This window comes from Mustelus asterias, chromosome 19 (assembly GCF_964213995.1).
Source record: "Mustelus asterias chromosome 19, sMusAst1.hap1.1, whole genome shotgun sequence".
Classification (NCBI taxonomy): Eukaryota; Metazoa; Chordata; class Chondrichthyes; order Carcharhiniformes; family Triakidae; genus Mustelus; species Mustelus asterias.
The window spans coordinates 47,907,020-47,922,400 of record NC_135819.1 but is presented as its reverse complement, the minus strand read 5'-3'; the positions used below and the strand labels follow the sequence as shown (position 1 = coordinate 47,922,400).

Here is a 15,381-nt window from a genome sequence, read left to right as displayed (position 1 = left end):
TGGGACTTGAACCCAAATCTTTTGGCACAGAGGTAGGGAAGCTACCACTGTGCTGTAAGACCCTCATTCTATTTGCAATACATGAATGAATTTGCCGCTTCCGTTATCTTACTTCGATACGTTAAGTGACAGTCTTGGGTGAAACTGCCATGTTTCAATGGACATAGCTCTTGGGGCTAAAGGGATCAAGGGGGGAAGACAGGATCAGGATATTGAATTTGATGATCAGCCATGATCAAAATGAATGGTGGAGCAGGCTCAGAGGGCCGAATGGCCTACTCCTGTTTCTACCTTCAAAGTTTCTGTAGAAACACAAAAGAATATACATTGAGGCTTCATTGAGTTGAAAATCCATAATTATTGTATTTTCTACAATGTAGAAAGGTCCCTGGTGCCTTGAGGAAATGTATCTTTTACATACACAATTTCTTCAGTTCTATACCTTAGACGTCATATTCTTGTGAAAGGAGTTTTCAAAAATGTGTCACTTGTGCTTACCTAAAAAAATGATATTTGTGGCTTACTCTTACAACCATCAACAAAATTCTGAAAACCTGATTAATTCTTTTCACAAGTGACTGAGAGGTGACTTGTGAGCATCAACTTTGTCGCTATTAGATGGGTGACACTGTTTTTACTGTTACCCATGCACAAGCAAGCAAATATCCAGTGTGTACAGAAATACCAGGTCACCTCACAGAAACAGGGCAGCTTTGAGGGTTGAAGGCTTTAGGTCTTTATTTGGTTGGCTGAATGTTATTGAAGAGGCACTTTGCATCGGAATCATCAAGTTAGCAGGCAAGGTGCATGGTCTCTTGATTATCTGCTTGTCCCAGAGGCACTGGTTATCTGTCCTTGAAACACAATGTCACCAAAACTGCTTTAACTTGTTTGAAAGGTATGTTTTTTTATGTTGGCTTCCATTCACAAAAGAAGAATGGTGTCTTGTGATGCTAATTCCGGCCATTGCTAATTGTAGAGTCTGGAATTTGTATTTATGGCCATACCTACAGCTGTGTTTATGGTGGTACTGAGGAGAGATGAACGCGATGCAATAAAAATCATGGTCAGTTTTTACGCAGTTGAAATTTAACTCTGCTTAAGCATGACAAAGCATTTTATAATGTGTCGCAGCCTCTCCAGTTTCCTTGCTGCGCAGCACGTGGTTGACATATTCATAAAGAAGTGAGCAAAGAAAAGGCTAAAAATTAAATACATTTATCTATGCGAATTCCAGTGGATTCATTACAGTTCTGTGAATGTCAAAGTTACAGTTTAATAATTGCAAAAATGTATTGGCTCAGTTTTCCATGCTCTATATATCAGCTCCTATCAAGTTTCTGTATTTTTTCCAATGTATATTCTGCATTACTTCATTTTTTAAAAATAAAATGCTTAGGCAATGAAATTGAAACCTTTGTCATGAGTGAAAACCACTGGATTAGAGTTAATTTAAGCAACTGAAAAGACCTCTCCTTCGTCTTTGGAGAATAGCCTAATCTCTCCTTTAAAGAGAGATGGTGCTTGGCCAGTTCGTGTGTGCCAAATGAATTCAAAACATGAAAGGCAGTGGTGAAGTGTCAGGGCACTTTAAAATGAAGACCCCAATTGATAGTGTCTGTGACAACGATACTAATTGGAATGTGACAGCTGGTATCAGACCTAATTAAATGCAGACAGCTTAGCCTGTTTTCTACTACCCCCCCCCCCCCCCCCCACACACACACACCCCCCCCCCCCCCCCCCCCCCACACACCCCCCAAGCTGTTGGTCAAGTTTCCAACAAAGAACATTCCTTTAAACAGTCCACAGAAGCAAAGTTCGGGCACAATGAACAACGGTAGTAATGGTATCATAAGCCTTTCTTTGCCCCCAAAAGCTGATGAAGAGATTGAAATGAACCATTGTCACTTCCTGGCAAAGCCCCAGCTACTGTGTCACTGCCGAGGCGCAAGTAATCTCCATCCCCAAACTGTGGTTGATGCTCCCGTCGCAATAGAAAAGTGGTTTTTCCACTGGTAAAAATATATCAAGTACGTTCCGAGCCATGTAAACCTTAATTTTAGTAGCAGATGTAGTGTGAGCTTATACCAGAAATAGAGCACTGTAAGATCCCTTTGTCAGAAGTTAGAATCGCTGAATGACACAACACAGAAGGAAGCCATTTGGCCCATTCTGCCTCTGCTGGCTCTTTCGCATCCTTTGCAATTTATCCCATACTTCCCAGATCTCCCTATAAACCTGTGATTTGTTTTCTCCTCGAGTATTTACCTAATTCTCTTTTGAAAGTTATATTGAAGTTGCTCCTTCCACCCTTTCAGGCAATGCACTTTGAATTAATTTGGCAGGAGTCTTTAACAGAAGTACTTTCAGAAGATGTGCAGGTTAAACCAGCACTTGATAGTTCAGCTGTTATTTTTATCCCGCTATCTCATATTGGGCAAAAATATTTCTTCGAATATTCTGGTATTTCAACAAAACTTAAAGCACAGCTCAAAATCTGTCTCACTCTGAATATCACTACTGTAATAATTACTCGTGACTGATGGAATCAAGTTTTAAAAAAATGGCTGGAAGCTGTAACTTCATAGTTGTCATTGCTGAATTTTGAGCTACCATTTCTAGCTGGGTTGAAACGAAACATGTCCTTGTGAACTAATTCGACAGTAGCTACAGAAGGAGCAGTTAGTGTGACAGCACAGCACAATATATTGAGTAGTTGATTCATTTACTAATAAATCGTAGTGGTCGTGACACTGGGGGGAAACTTGGGCCAGCAATATAGGCCGCTACCGATAGACCTTGTCTTTAAATAGAAGTGTTGATACCTCAGGAAGTGCATGGATATGATGAAAACAAGACAACATAAAAACAGACAACTGCTAAATTGCCCTTCTCAGTGATCGCGATGGATGATGATAAATTATATGTGTATCGTAGGGTTGATGCAGAATCATATTCTAGGGGTGATGCGGAATCATATAAAATTCCTAGGGATGTTGTGGAATCATATATATATATTCTAGGGATATTGTGGAATCATATATACTAGGGATGATGCAGAATCATATTCTAGGGATGATACGGTATATATATATATTCTAGGGATGTTGTGGAATCATATATATATATATATATGTATAAAATAGGGATGATAATCATGCACATTCTAGGAATGATACTGGGTGATGTATATATATAGTAGGAATGATACTGGGTGATGTATATATATTGTAGGGATGATGCTGGGTGATGTATATATATTGTAAGGATGATAATCATCTATATACATATTCTCTCCTGTGTTTCAGGTGACCATTGTGAAGTGAGCAGCAGATCGGGCCGCTGTGCACCTGGAGTCTGCAAGAATGGAGGAACCTGCATTAATCTACTCATTGGCGGTTTCCGATGCGAATGCCCATCCGGCGAGTATGAGAGGCCATACTGTGAAATGACCACACGTAGCTTTCCTCCACAGTCCTTTGTAACTTTCAAGGGCCTACGGCAGCGCTTCCATTTCACTGTCTCCCTCATGTGAGTATAAATGACCAAAAACAAACTCATGCAATTAAAACTTCAGGAAAGTGAGACAAGCTGAGGATTAACTGTTGTTTTGAACTGGAGTGAAGGGTAGGAGTCAAGACAGTGCAGACCTGTCAATAGATTGGACCTTGGTTTATTTTCCAAAATTGGCAAAGTGAATGACAGTGTGACATTCCCCCTTGCAAGGCAGAACTGTAGGGTATAAATGCAGACTAAATAACTGTTAAACAAGTATGGAAATGGGAAATTTCTTTCCTCTCAATATTGTAACTATACAGCATCCTGACAAAATAAAGAACTGAGTAAATATCATTTTCAGAATGGGTTTGGAGATCAGAGATGATTTAATGCTCTCAGTCTGTGCTGTCAGAATGATAACTAAGCAATCATGGAATATCGGGATGAATAGTGTGATTTTTAATTCCGAATGGATTAAATTCTGGAGGTTTTCTTGATTTCTTTTCAGAGAGGAGAAATATTTGCGTTTTGTCTTGCTCAAGTTTGTATTTGTGGTCAGTTGTGTTGAACAAGGAAAGTGTGTGGAGTGAAGGGGCACTCGCAGGTGATGGAGTTCCCATGGATGTATTGCCCTTGTGGTGGTGGAGGGTGAGGGTTTGGAAGGTGCTGCAGTACATCTTCTAGGTGGTGCACACGGCTGCCACTGTTTCAGTGGTGGAGGAAGCGAATGTTTGTAGAAGAGAAGCAATCGAACAGTTTGCTTTGTTCTGGATGGTGTCAAGCTTCTTGGGTTTTGTTGAAGCCACACTCATCCAGCCAGGTGGAGAGTATTCCATCACACTCCTGACTTGTGCCTTGTAGATGGTAGACAGGGGGTGGGAGTTAGGAGGGGAGTTACTCACTGCAGAATTCCCAGCCTTTGATCTGCTTTTGTAGCCACAGTATTTATATGGCTGGTCCAGTTCAGTTTCTGGTCAGTGGTAACCCCCGGGATGTTGATAGTGGGAGGTTCAGCAATGATAATGCCATTAAATGTCATGGGGAGGTGGTTTAATTTTCTCATGATGGGGATGGCCATGCCTGGGGCAAATATTACTTGCCACTTATCAATCCAGGCCTGAATGTTGTCCAGGTTTTACTGTACATAGACACAGACTGCTTCAATACCTGAGAAGATGAGGTGCAGTCATCAGTGAACATCCCCACTTCTGACCTAATAGTGGAAGAAAGCATTGATGAAGCAGCTGAAAATGGCTGGGCAGAGGAAACTGCCCTGAAGAACTCCTGCAGTGATGTCCAAGGACTGAGGTGATTGACCCCCCAACCACCACAACCATCTTTCTTTGTACCAGGCATGACACCAACCAGTGGAGAGTTTCCCCCCCCTGATTCCTACTGACCAGTTTTGCTAGGGCTCCTTGATGCCACACTCAGTCACAAGCTGCCTTGATGCCAAAGGCAGCCTCTCTTCCTTCACTTTCTGAGTTCAGGCTTTTTGCCCATATTTGGACCAAGGCTGTAATGAAATCAGGAGTTGAAGGCCCTGGCAGAGCCCAAACTTGAACATCAATGAGCACAGTTATTGCCGAGCAAGTGCCAGTTGATATTCCTTTATGAGGCCCCGTGTCAGATTTTGATTGATTGCTCATTTGAAACGCAGTGGAGCGTTTATTAAAATGTGCTTAAAGTTTGCAAGTTGTTTTTGTTTGTAACTTCTTTACCTCTTGCCAAGGGAAAAAATAGAGCCTCAAGCTTGTCTGTGAATGTGCCTCGGAGTGACTCTTAAGGGAGATGGTATTGCATAATAAATACTGTCATTTTGTAAACACCATTGCCTGCAGCAACATGAAGGTAAACCACTTCAACTTCTCCAGCTAATACTTCCTCAATCCATTCAGCTGTGTTTGGAAATACACCCTTCTGCACATATCCTGACCATGCTCCCTCATCCAGCCATTGTGGACAGCCATTTGATGGATTACTGCAAACAAGCTCAAGAGAGGACCCTGGCCTGAGGGCCTGGGAGAGAAGCCCCTCTATTGGCAGGATGGTCTGCCTCTTGCTCCAAGCAGGATAGAACCCCAGTTGTAACAGACACTTGAGAGAGATTTGGTATCCCTGCCAACCAGAACAATCTTTGTACTCTTTGGAAACAGAATATTGTGCAGTGTGGAGAAGGTTCTTGGAGAAAGTGTCCGGTCGGTATAGTGCACTACCCACTAACACATGAGCAGCACCAACCATACCAATGTAATCATCAGTACTCATGAAATTTCCCCACGTCTCACTAATCCAGAGCCAAGGAAACTGCATCACATTCCTGACCTCCTTTGTTCCTGGCGATCCATTCCATTCTTCCTGCAGGCACTGAAGAATCTGGATCCACAGTGAATTCATAAACTATGTATAGGAATATATAATCTTGTAAAATATTTACATATAAAATGACCTCAAAATATTAATTTTAACAAAAGTATTATTAGTGTCACAAGAAGGCTTACATTAACACTGCAATGAAGTTACTGTGAAAATCCCCTTGTTGCCACACTCTGGCGCCTGTTCGGGTACACTCGGGGAGAATTTAGCATGGCCAATGCACCTAACCAGCACATCTTTTGGACAGTGGGAGAAAACTGGAGCACCCAGAGGAAACCCACACAGACACAGGGAGAACATGCAGACTCCGCACAGACAGTGACCCAAGCCGGGAATTGTACCTGGGTCCCTGTTGCTGTGAGGCAGCAGTGCTAACCATTGTGCCATCGTTCCAACATCAGTGCGATTGTATCCCAATTCATATAATGGCTTCATAAAATAGTGCATCAATGTACACATATGTTATCAAAGTGTGCATCCTTGAGGTCCCAGGAAAAATTGTTAAAAATTAATTAGCAGGTTGAATGTTTTAGGTGGTGTGCCTGTCACATTCCAGCATGTGTGACTGGTGGGGTGGGCAAGGTGTCCAGCTAGTAGTGAGAGCAGAAGGCCCTTGATTATAATTTGCAGTGTTGTACATCACGACACCCATTGGAAAACCTCCGCGATGTGACTGATTGTTAATAACATGTTCTTTCACTTTCACCCTGTTAATACTTGTACTTGGAAATCAGGGGATTGTAACCGGTAGTTAACACATTGTTACTATGCTGAGATGTTCATGCAAAAATGCTGATTTGTTCCTTGTTACATTGAATTTGTATTTCAATCAATTTGTGCTCTCCTAATTCATTGGTTGGCTTGGTTTTAAATGATGTGCCTTGGCACTTTTCCAGGGAGTTATAAAATAGACTGGATATTGGAGAATGCCTCTCGTTTTTCCACAAAGGAGCCTTTGGCTCTATCTTGCCCAAGCATTGCTTTATGCATGTTAATGAACTGAGGAGGCTCTTTACATAATGGACAGCATGCTAAATTCCCAATACCCATTTGTTTAATCTCGTCCAAGTACACTTCACAATATCTGTTGCTGTCACCATGGAAACAGTGATTGGTATCCCAGAGATTCAAGGAAAGGATTTAAAAAAATATTACCAGCTTGTATCTTTGGGAATGACAAGAAATTCAGATAAATACTGAGATTTGATTGAATGCAACAAAAATCATAAACAAAACAGAAGTATTATGACATAACCATTTGGCAAGTTGTCAGGTTTGCAGTGAGGTGCTCAGTCACTCTCTGTGCCTTCTGCTTGTCGTCACGGCGATCAGCAGTTTCCCTTTCTGCAAGTTGTCTCCTTCTAGCACTTGAAATGGGGAAAAACAGACAGAGATATGTCTGCAGTTATTAAACTACCAAAATGTGAACAGAGTCTTAAAAATCCAGAAAGTTCTGCCTATTTCTGCAATTGTACTCCTCGGCATATATCCTGTGAGAGCAATGGGAAGTCTTTCTGGGGATGAAAATACATTGTATGTACATATTTTTGAAGTTTCTAATAAATTCTTAGGATTAACAACCCCTTTCAGCACCATTATGTAACTTGAATTAATTGTATTAATGAATTGATAAGCTTTCCTAATTACAACTAATTCAGCGCCTTGTAATAAATTATTTGCCATTTAAGAAGCAAATTGTTGTAAGAAAATATGTGTTATCAGGTGTTTACTATTGATAAAGGTGGTTAGCTGTTTTGGTATCCTTGTATTCTGGCTACAGTAAGATCCAATGCATTAACCCAGACGCCCTATTTGCTCTGTAATATTGGCCCAGATTTTGCAGTTGTCGTTCTGTCATTATTTGCTGTCATTGTCAACATTTTCTGTCATTATTCCTTTGAAATTCGTCAACAACTTCTGGAGTCCGTTGTTGAAAATGGGAAGTTGTTGTCAGTGTTTCTACGTTTCTCCAGAGGGTGCACGTTTGAGGTCCTTCCATCAATTTGAAATAATTGAATTGATCAGAACATCCACTCTTGCGCTCTTAGTCTCAATATAAAAATATTTTAAACCCTTACATTTTATTGAATAAGGTGTAACTGGGTTTTTCATGGCATACGACATTCATAATTAGTGTTAAACAAAGTCACTGGCCCTGAAGAATAATTTAATGTTAATTTTTGCCATTATGATAAATTCTACATATTTTAAAATATATCTTGTTTTTGATATCTTAGCTTCAACTCCACTTGCATCCCGTAATCATTTATTTTGCTAGTTGTAAAATTCAAAAATTAAAAATGAAGGAATTCCGAGATTTTTACTGCCTGGTTTGTTGTCTGTGGGAATACACCAATAAGATTGGCTCTTTAACCTGCATGATGGTATCACTGCTGCTAGAGATCTTCTGACAGTGTCAGGAAAAGGGAAAATGCTTAGAATGCAGATTTGAGTAACAGAGTCGTAGACTACAGAAGAGGCTCTTAAGCCCATCGGGTCTGCAGCAATAAAACTACACTAAATCTACACTAATTCCACTTTCCAGCACTTGGCCCGTAGCATTGAATGTTATGACATTTCAAGTGCTCATCCATGCACTAAAGAGGTTGCTAGATCTTTGTCGGCAGTTTACTTCTAGGTCAGTGGCAAGCACTTCTGCTTCATCATTGACCGGAAAATTTTAGTCATTGTGTTCCTCCAGTGAAAAGCCGGGATTTTCTTTCCACCCAGAGATGGTGGGAGTCTGGAATGCTCCCACTAGTCCTCAAGGGGGTAGCCGAGGCGGGAAATCTCACTAACCTTTAAAAAGTACGTGAATGAACACACACACAGACACGTACAGGCAGACACACACGCACAGACACACAGAGATACAGATACCTTCATGTTATTAGTATTCAGAAATCTATCTATTTTTGTCTTGAACATGCTCAATATTTGAACTTCCACAACCCTCTGGCACAGAATTCCACAGATTCAGCACCCTCTGGGTGAAGAAATTCCTCCTCATCTCAATCTTAAATGGACTGTTTCTGTTTCTTAGACTGTGTCCCCAGGTTCTAGACTCACATGGCGGGGAAAATATCCTATTAACCCTTTAAGAACTTGGTAAGTCTCAATGAGATCACCTCTCATTCTTCAAGGTGCTTGAGAATACAGACACAGTTTTTCCTCACAAGACAATCCCACCATCCCAGGGAATCGTCTGGTGAACCTCCACTGAAGCAAGTATATTCCTCTTTCGATAAGGGGATCAAAACTGTACACAATACTCCGGATGCAGTCTTACCAAGGCTCTGTACGATTGCAGCAAAACATCTTGGCTCCAGTACTCAAATTCCCTTGCGATGAAGGCCAACAGGCCATTCCTCCTAAACAATTAATTTCTTCCTGAAGGGCTTCCTGAATTCTATGTTGACTATCTTGTCAGTACCCTGTTGCGCACATACCTTTCTGGACAGCAGGTCTTTTATGCAAACTGCCCCCCGCCCCCCAAGTGTTTGTACTGACAAATAATTTTCCTTCAGTGTAATTACATGTGGCCAACTTGGCAAGTGATACACGTTTAACATATTTGTAATTCTTTGAGCAGATCGTTTTTCATGTTTTCCTCCACCCATCTTGGTGTTGTTTTTAAGGTTTCAAAACTACTGCTCCACCTTTAACTAAAGTAAGCATTTGGAGCTGGAGGGTTGCTTGGCTCCCACCAGAAATGAAGGGTTTATTGTCAAGACTAATGTTTAGATCCCCTGAAGGGGCACAGTGCACACACCTAGTATCAGACTCATGGTAATGAAAGTAAAGCTTCCTGTGTCGTTCTCAGCATTTTTTCTGTTCTAATGAGCCAGATTTTGGGTGCAGTCTGTTGGTTAAATATCCTTTGAGGTTGGTATTAGTGAGCGACTTTTAAAACATATCATCTAATACTGGATTTATATGGAGTAAGCTGGTTTTTGGCCAGTGAATCATTTTAGGGTGTTTCTGGCCATATTCATCTTTGTAGTTCATTAAGACCAATCCACCTGCTGGAGTTCAAGGGGAACAGTGGAAAGGGTTTGATTTGTAAAGTGGAGTCTGACTTCTGGGCTGAGGAAGGTGGGTTCTTTAGAACTGATACAGAAACAGTAGCGTAGATGTAAAGGAAATGCTAACCAGATGAATCATTGTCCTAATCCAGGGATAAATCATATTCGAACGGTCATGAAATGAAATTCCAGGAATTGTGAAGAATTCACCATTTCTGTATCATTCTCTGACTCTACTTTCCCAACATTTACCAGACAGAAAATTCTGTGTCTGGATCCCCGCGTGGTTCGATATTAAAAATATGCTGTTTCAATGTGGAACAGAACCAGACGAACCAGGAAAGTTTTGGGCTCAAGCCCCTGTCCCCAGCCAGTTTACTCTGCAGGACAGAGGCAGAGACATGCAAGTGGCTCATGTGCCTCTGGGCTAGGGAGGGAGAAAATCAGACACCTCGTCAGGCTGACTGAACCTGTTGTAACTGAAAGCTTCATTTGGGAGAGAGATTTGTGATAAGTTACGGAGAAGGAATGCAAACTACCTGATGCTAGACGTGCGATGTAGACTAGGAAGCATGCACTGACAGGTGCATCTGAAGAGTGTGTATCTTGCACATTGCAGAGGGGTTTCTGGAATTTAAAAGAGGACTTTACCTCAGGAAACTTTGTTTTTGTTACCAGTACCATGATCTGATACTATGCAGGTTGCGCCTCTTCAGGGGATCTAAGTACTAGTCTTAACAATAAACCCTTCATTTTGTGCCACTAATCGATTCCTAGTTGGGGCCAAGTAGATAGATTAACTCTTCAGCTCCAAAGGCTTATTTAATTTAAAGGCGGTGCAGTAGTTTTAAAGCCTTAAGAAATTCTCTCCAATGCAGGTTAAATAAATTAGCTGTATTGGTGACCAGTTAAAGCAGATATCTACAGTGCATCTTGCCTAAGTTGACAAGCCTCCTTGATAGATCTCCTGTTTAGCTTGGACACAGACAACCCCTTTCCTATCTCATGGTAGAGTGCATTTGCAAATCCAGTAGTGTGCAAGCTGTAAACAACAGACCTTTTTTGACATGAACGTGAATCATCCACAATTATCAAATATGTTGAACATTTCTCAGATGCTTATTACTGATTGCCATATTAACAAGCTTACTCAGAGCATCTTCAGAGCAAGTTTCATTTAACAGTAAAATATAAAACCCCTAGATGCAGAACTGCATTCCTGATTAGATTGTTTTTTCTGTCCCATTAAACTTTATCATGTTGATATTATTAATGGACCAGTTATGGCATTGCTTATGGATAATTCCATTTTGAAATATTGGTACCTGATGTCTCCTGGATTCTTCTCATCTTAAATGCAATAGTCATTTAATAACACAATTAATCACATCGTTAGCTGGGGTTAAAAGATAGATTTTACTCCCTGGGCCACATATAATGCCAGTAATATTCCCTGTCACTTCACAAAACTTGCTTAGGATGCAAGTAACTGCTACGTTGTATCAAAAGCTTTCACTTGCTGTAACTTGCATTATCAGTTTTTCTCCACTTCCTTCAGTGGATTTTCAATGTTTAATTAGAGTGCAGGTAATTTATTTATTTGTTTGTTCTTTTCCTCTTCATTGGTTATTTATAGATAGATAGAGAGGGAGGCAAAATATGGGAAATTACAGACCAGTTAGTTTAACAGATGTTGTTGGGAAAGTGTTAGAATCAATTATCAAGGAAGCAATATCAGGACATTTGGAAAGTCAAAATGCTACCCATCAGAGTCAGCATGGTTTTATGAAAGGTAAATTGTGTTTGACTAATTTGCTAGAGTTCTTTGAGGATGTAACAAGCAAAGTGGATAATGGGGATCCTGTAGACATAGTGTATCTGGACTTCGGGAAGGCATTTGATAAGGTGCCACACAAAAGGTTAATTCACAAGATTAGATCACATGGGATGAGGGGTAATTGGGATTAGGTGTTAAACTGGAGGAAGGCTAATTATAACAATATTATGCAGGAACTGAAGAATGTAGATTGGGGGCAGATGTTTGAGGGCAAAGCAACATCTGACAAGTGGGAGACTTTCAAGTGTAAGTTGATAGGAATTCAGGACTGGCACATTCCTGTAAGGATGAAGGATAAGTATGGTAAGTTTCAGGAATCTTGGTTAATAAGAGATATTGTGAGCCTCGTCAAAGAGAAAAATAAGCATTTGTCAAGGCTTGGAGGCTGGGAACACACAAAGCAATTGTGGAATACAAAGAAAGTAGACAAAAACTTAAGCAAGGAGTAAGGAGGGCTAAAAGGGGTCACGAAAAGTCATTGGCCAGCAGGATTAAGGAAAGTCCCAAGGCTTTTCATACATATATAAAGAGCAAGAGGGTACCCAGGGAGAGGGTTGGCCCATTCAAGGACAGGGGAGAGAATCTATGCGTGAAGCCAGAGGAAATGGGCGAGGTATTAAATGAGCATTTTGTGTCAGTATTCTCTAAGGAGAAGGACTTAGTGGATGATGAGTCTGGGGAAGGGTGTGTAGATAGTTTGAGTCATGTTGAGATCAAAAAGGAGGAGGCATTGGGGTTCTTGGGAAACATTAAGGTAGACAAGTCCCCAGGACCTGATGGGATATACCCCAGAATACTGAGAGAGTCAAGGGAGAAAATTGCTCGGGCCTTGCAAGAAATCTTTGTATCCTCACTGGTGACAGGGGAGGTACACACAGTAAGAGTTTTAACAACACCAGTTAAAGTCCAACAGGTTTATTTGGTAGCAAATGCCATTAGCTTTCGGAGCGCTGCTCCTTCGTCAGATGGAGTGGAAATCTGCTCTCAAACAGGGCACAGAGACACAAAATCAAGTTACAGAATACTGATTAGAATGCGAATCTCTACAGCCAACCAGGTCTTAAAGATACAGACAATGTGAGTGGAGGGAGTATTAAGCACAGGTTAAAGAGATGTGTATTGTCTCCAGACAGGCCAGCCAGTGAGATTCTGATTCGCATTCTAATCAGTATTCTGTAACTTGATTTTGTGTCTCTGTATGCCTTGTTTGAGAGCAGAAATCCACTCCATCTGACGAAGGAGCAGTGCTCCGAAAGCTAATGGCATTTGCTACCAAATAAACCTGTTGGACTTTAACCTGGTGTTGTTAAAACTCTTACTGTGTTTAGCCAGTCCAACGCCGACATCTCCACATCATGACAGGGGAGGTTCCAGAGGATTGGAGAATAGCCAATGTTGTTTCTTTGTTTAAGAAGGATAGCAAGGATAATCCAGGTAATTACAGGCCGGTGAGCTTTATGTCAGTGGGAGGGAAATTATTGGAGAGGATTCTTCAAGACAGGATTTACTCCCACTTGGAAGTAAGTGGATGTATTAGCGAGTGGCAACATGATTTTGTGAAGGGGAGGTTGTGTCTCACTAATTTGATCGGGTTTTTCGAGGAAGTGACGAAGATGATCGATGAGGGTAGGGCAGTGGATGTTGTCTACATGGACTTCAGTAAGGCCTTTGACAAGGTCCCTCATGACAGACTGGTATAGAAGGTGAAGTTGCATGGGATCAGAGATGAGCTCGCAAGATGGATACAGAACTGGCTCGGTCATAGAGCACAGTAAGAAGTTTAACAACACCAGGTTAAAGTCCAACAAGTTTATTTGGTAGCAAAAGCCACACAAGCTTTCGGAGCTCCAAGCCCCTTCTTTAGGTGAGTGGGAATTCTGTTCACAAACAGGGCATATAAAGACACAGAATCAATTTACATGAAGAATGGTTGGAATGCGAATACTTACAGCTAATCAAGTCTTTAAGATACAAACAACGTGAGTGGAGAGAGCATCAAGACAGGCTAAAAAGATGTGTATTGTCTCCAGACAAGACAGCCAGTGAAACTCTGCAGGTCCAGGCTGGCTGTGGGGATTACAAATAGTGTGACATGAACCCAATATCCCGGTTGAGGCCGTCCTCATGTGTGCGGAACATGGCTATCAGTCATAGAAGATTGGTCATAGAAGACAGAGGATAGCAGTGGAAGGGTGCATTTCTGAATGGAGGGTTGTGACAAGTGGCATTCCTCCGGGATCAGTGCTGGGACCTTTGCTGTTTGTAATTTATATAAATGATTTGAAGGAAAATGTAACTGGTCTGATTAGTAAGTTTGCGGATGACACAAAGGTTGGTGGCATTGCGGATAGTGATGCAGACCTTCAGAGGATACAGCAGGATATAGATCGGGTTGGAGACTTGAACAGAGAGATGGCAGATGGAGTTTAATCTGGACAAATGTGAGGTAATGCATTTTGGAAGGTCTAATACAGATGGGAAATATACAGTAAATGGCAGAACCCTTAAGAGCGATAGGCAGAGGGACCTGGGTGTACAGGTACACAAGTCACTGAAAGTGGCATGTTGCAGCTTTATAGAACTGCATGTGGAATATAGTGTTCAATTCAGGTCACCACACTATCAAAAGATGTGGAGGCTTTGGAGAAGGTACAGAAAAGATTTACCAGGATGTTGCCTGGTATGGAGGGCATTAGCTATGAGGAGAGGTTGGAGAAACTTGGTTTGTTCTCATTGGAACAACAGAAGTTGAGGGGCGACCTGATAGAAGTCTACAAGATTATGAGGGGCATGGACAGAGTGGATAGTCAGAAGCTTTTTCCCAGGATGAAAGAGTCAACTATTAGGGGGCATAGGTTTAAAGTGCGAGGGGCAAGGTTTAAAGGAGATGTACGAGGCAAGTTTTTTACTCAGAGAGTGGTGGGTGCTTGGAATTTGCTGCCGGGGGAGGTAGTGGAAGCAGATACAATAGTGACTTTTAAGGGGCATCTTGACAAATACATGAATAGGATGGGAATAGAGGGATATGGTCTCCGGAAGAGTCGAGAGTTTTTGTTCAGTCGAGCAGCATGGTCGGTGCAGGCTTGGAGGGCCGAAGGGCCTGTTCCTGTGCTGTAATTCTCTTTGTTCTTTGTTCTTACTAGCTTGGATAGGTGACTGGCTGATGGACAGAAGACAGAGAGTTGGGATAAATGGGGTTTTTCTGGATGGCTAGAAGTAACTAGTGGGATCACAGGGTTCAGTCCTTGGGTCCCAGCTATTTACAATCTATATTAATGATTTGGATACAGGGATAGAAGGCTCTATAGCCAAATTTGCAGATGACACAAAATTAGGTGGGACAGTAAGTTGCAATGAGGAAATAAGAACCTTACCAATGGATATAGATGGGTTAGGAGAGTGGGCCAAGATGTGGCAGATGGAGTTTAATGTGTAAGTATGCGGTCGTGCATTTCAGTCAGAAAAATGGGAAGACAACTTATTATCTAAATGGGGAGAGACTTCGGGGTGCCCTGTGCAGAGGGATCTGGGTGTCCTCATTCATGAGTCACAGAAAACTAGCATGCAGGTACAGCAGATAATGAAGAAAGTGAATGGAATGTTGGGATTTATAGCTAAAGGAATAGAATATAAAGGTAATGA

The 15,381-nt window shown here is 41.5% G+C and overlaps 1 protein-coding gene across 6 annotated transcripts in view; it reads left to right on the top strand.

Moving 5' to 3' along the window:
• celsr1a (cadherin EGF LAG seven-pass G-type receptor 1a) overlaps window positions 1-15,381 on the top strand; it is a 324,635-nt gene that overhangs the window by 173,746 nt on the left and 135,508 nt on the right. For all 6 annotated transcript variants that reach the window (XM_078235521.1, XM_078235523.1, XM_078235517.1 and 3 more), the window contains exon 4: window positions 3,312-3,534. In XM_078235521.1, coding sequence (XP_078091647.1) covers window positions 3,312-3,534 — 223 coding nt within the window. The remainder of the gene's footprint in view (window positions 1-3,311; window positions 3,535-15,381) is intronic.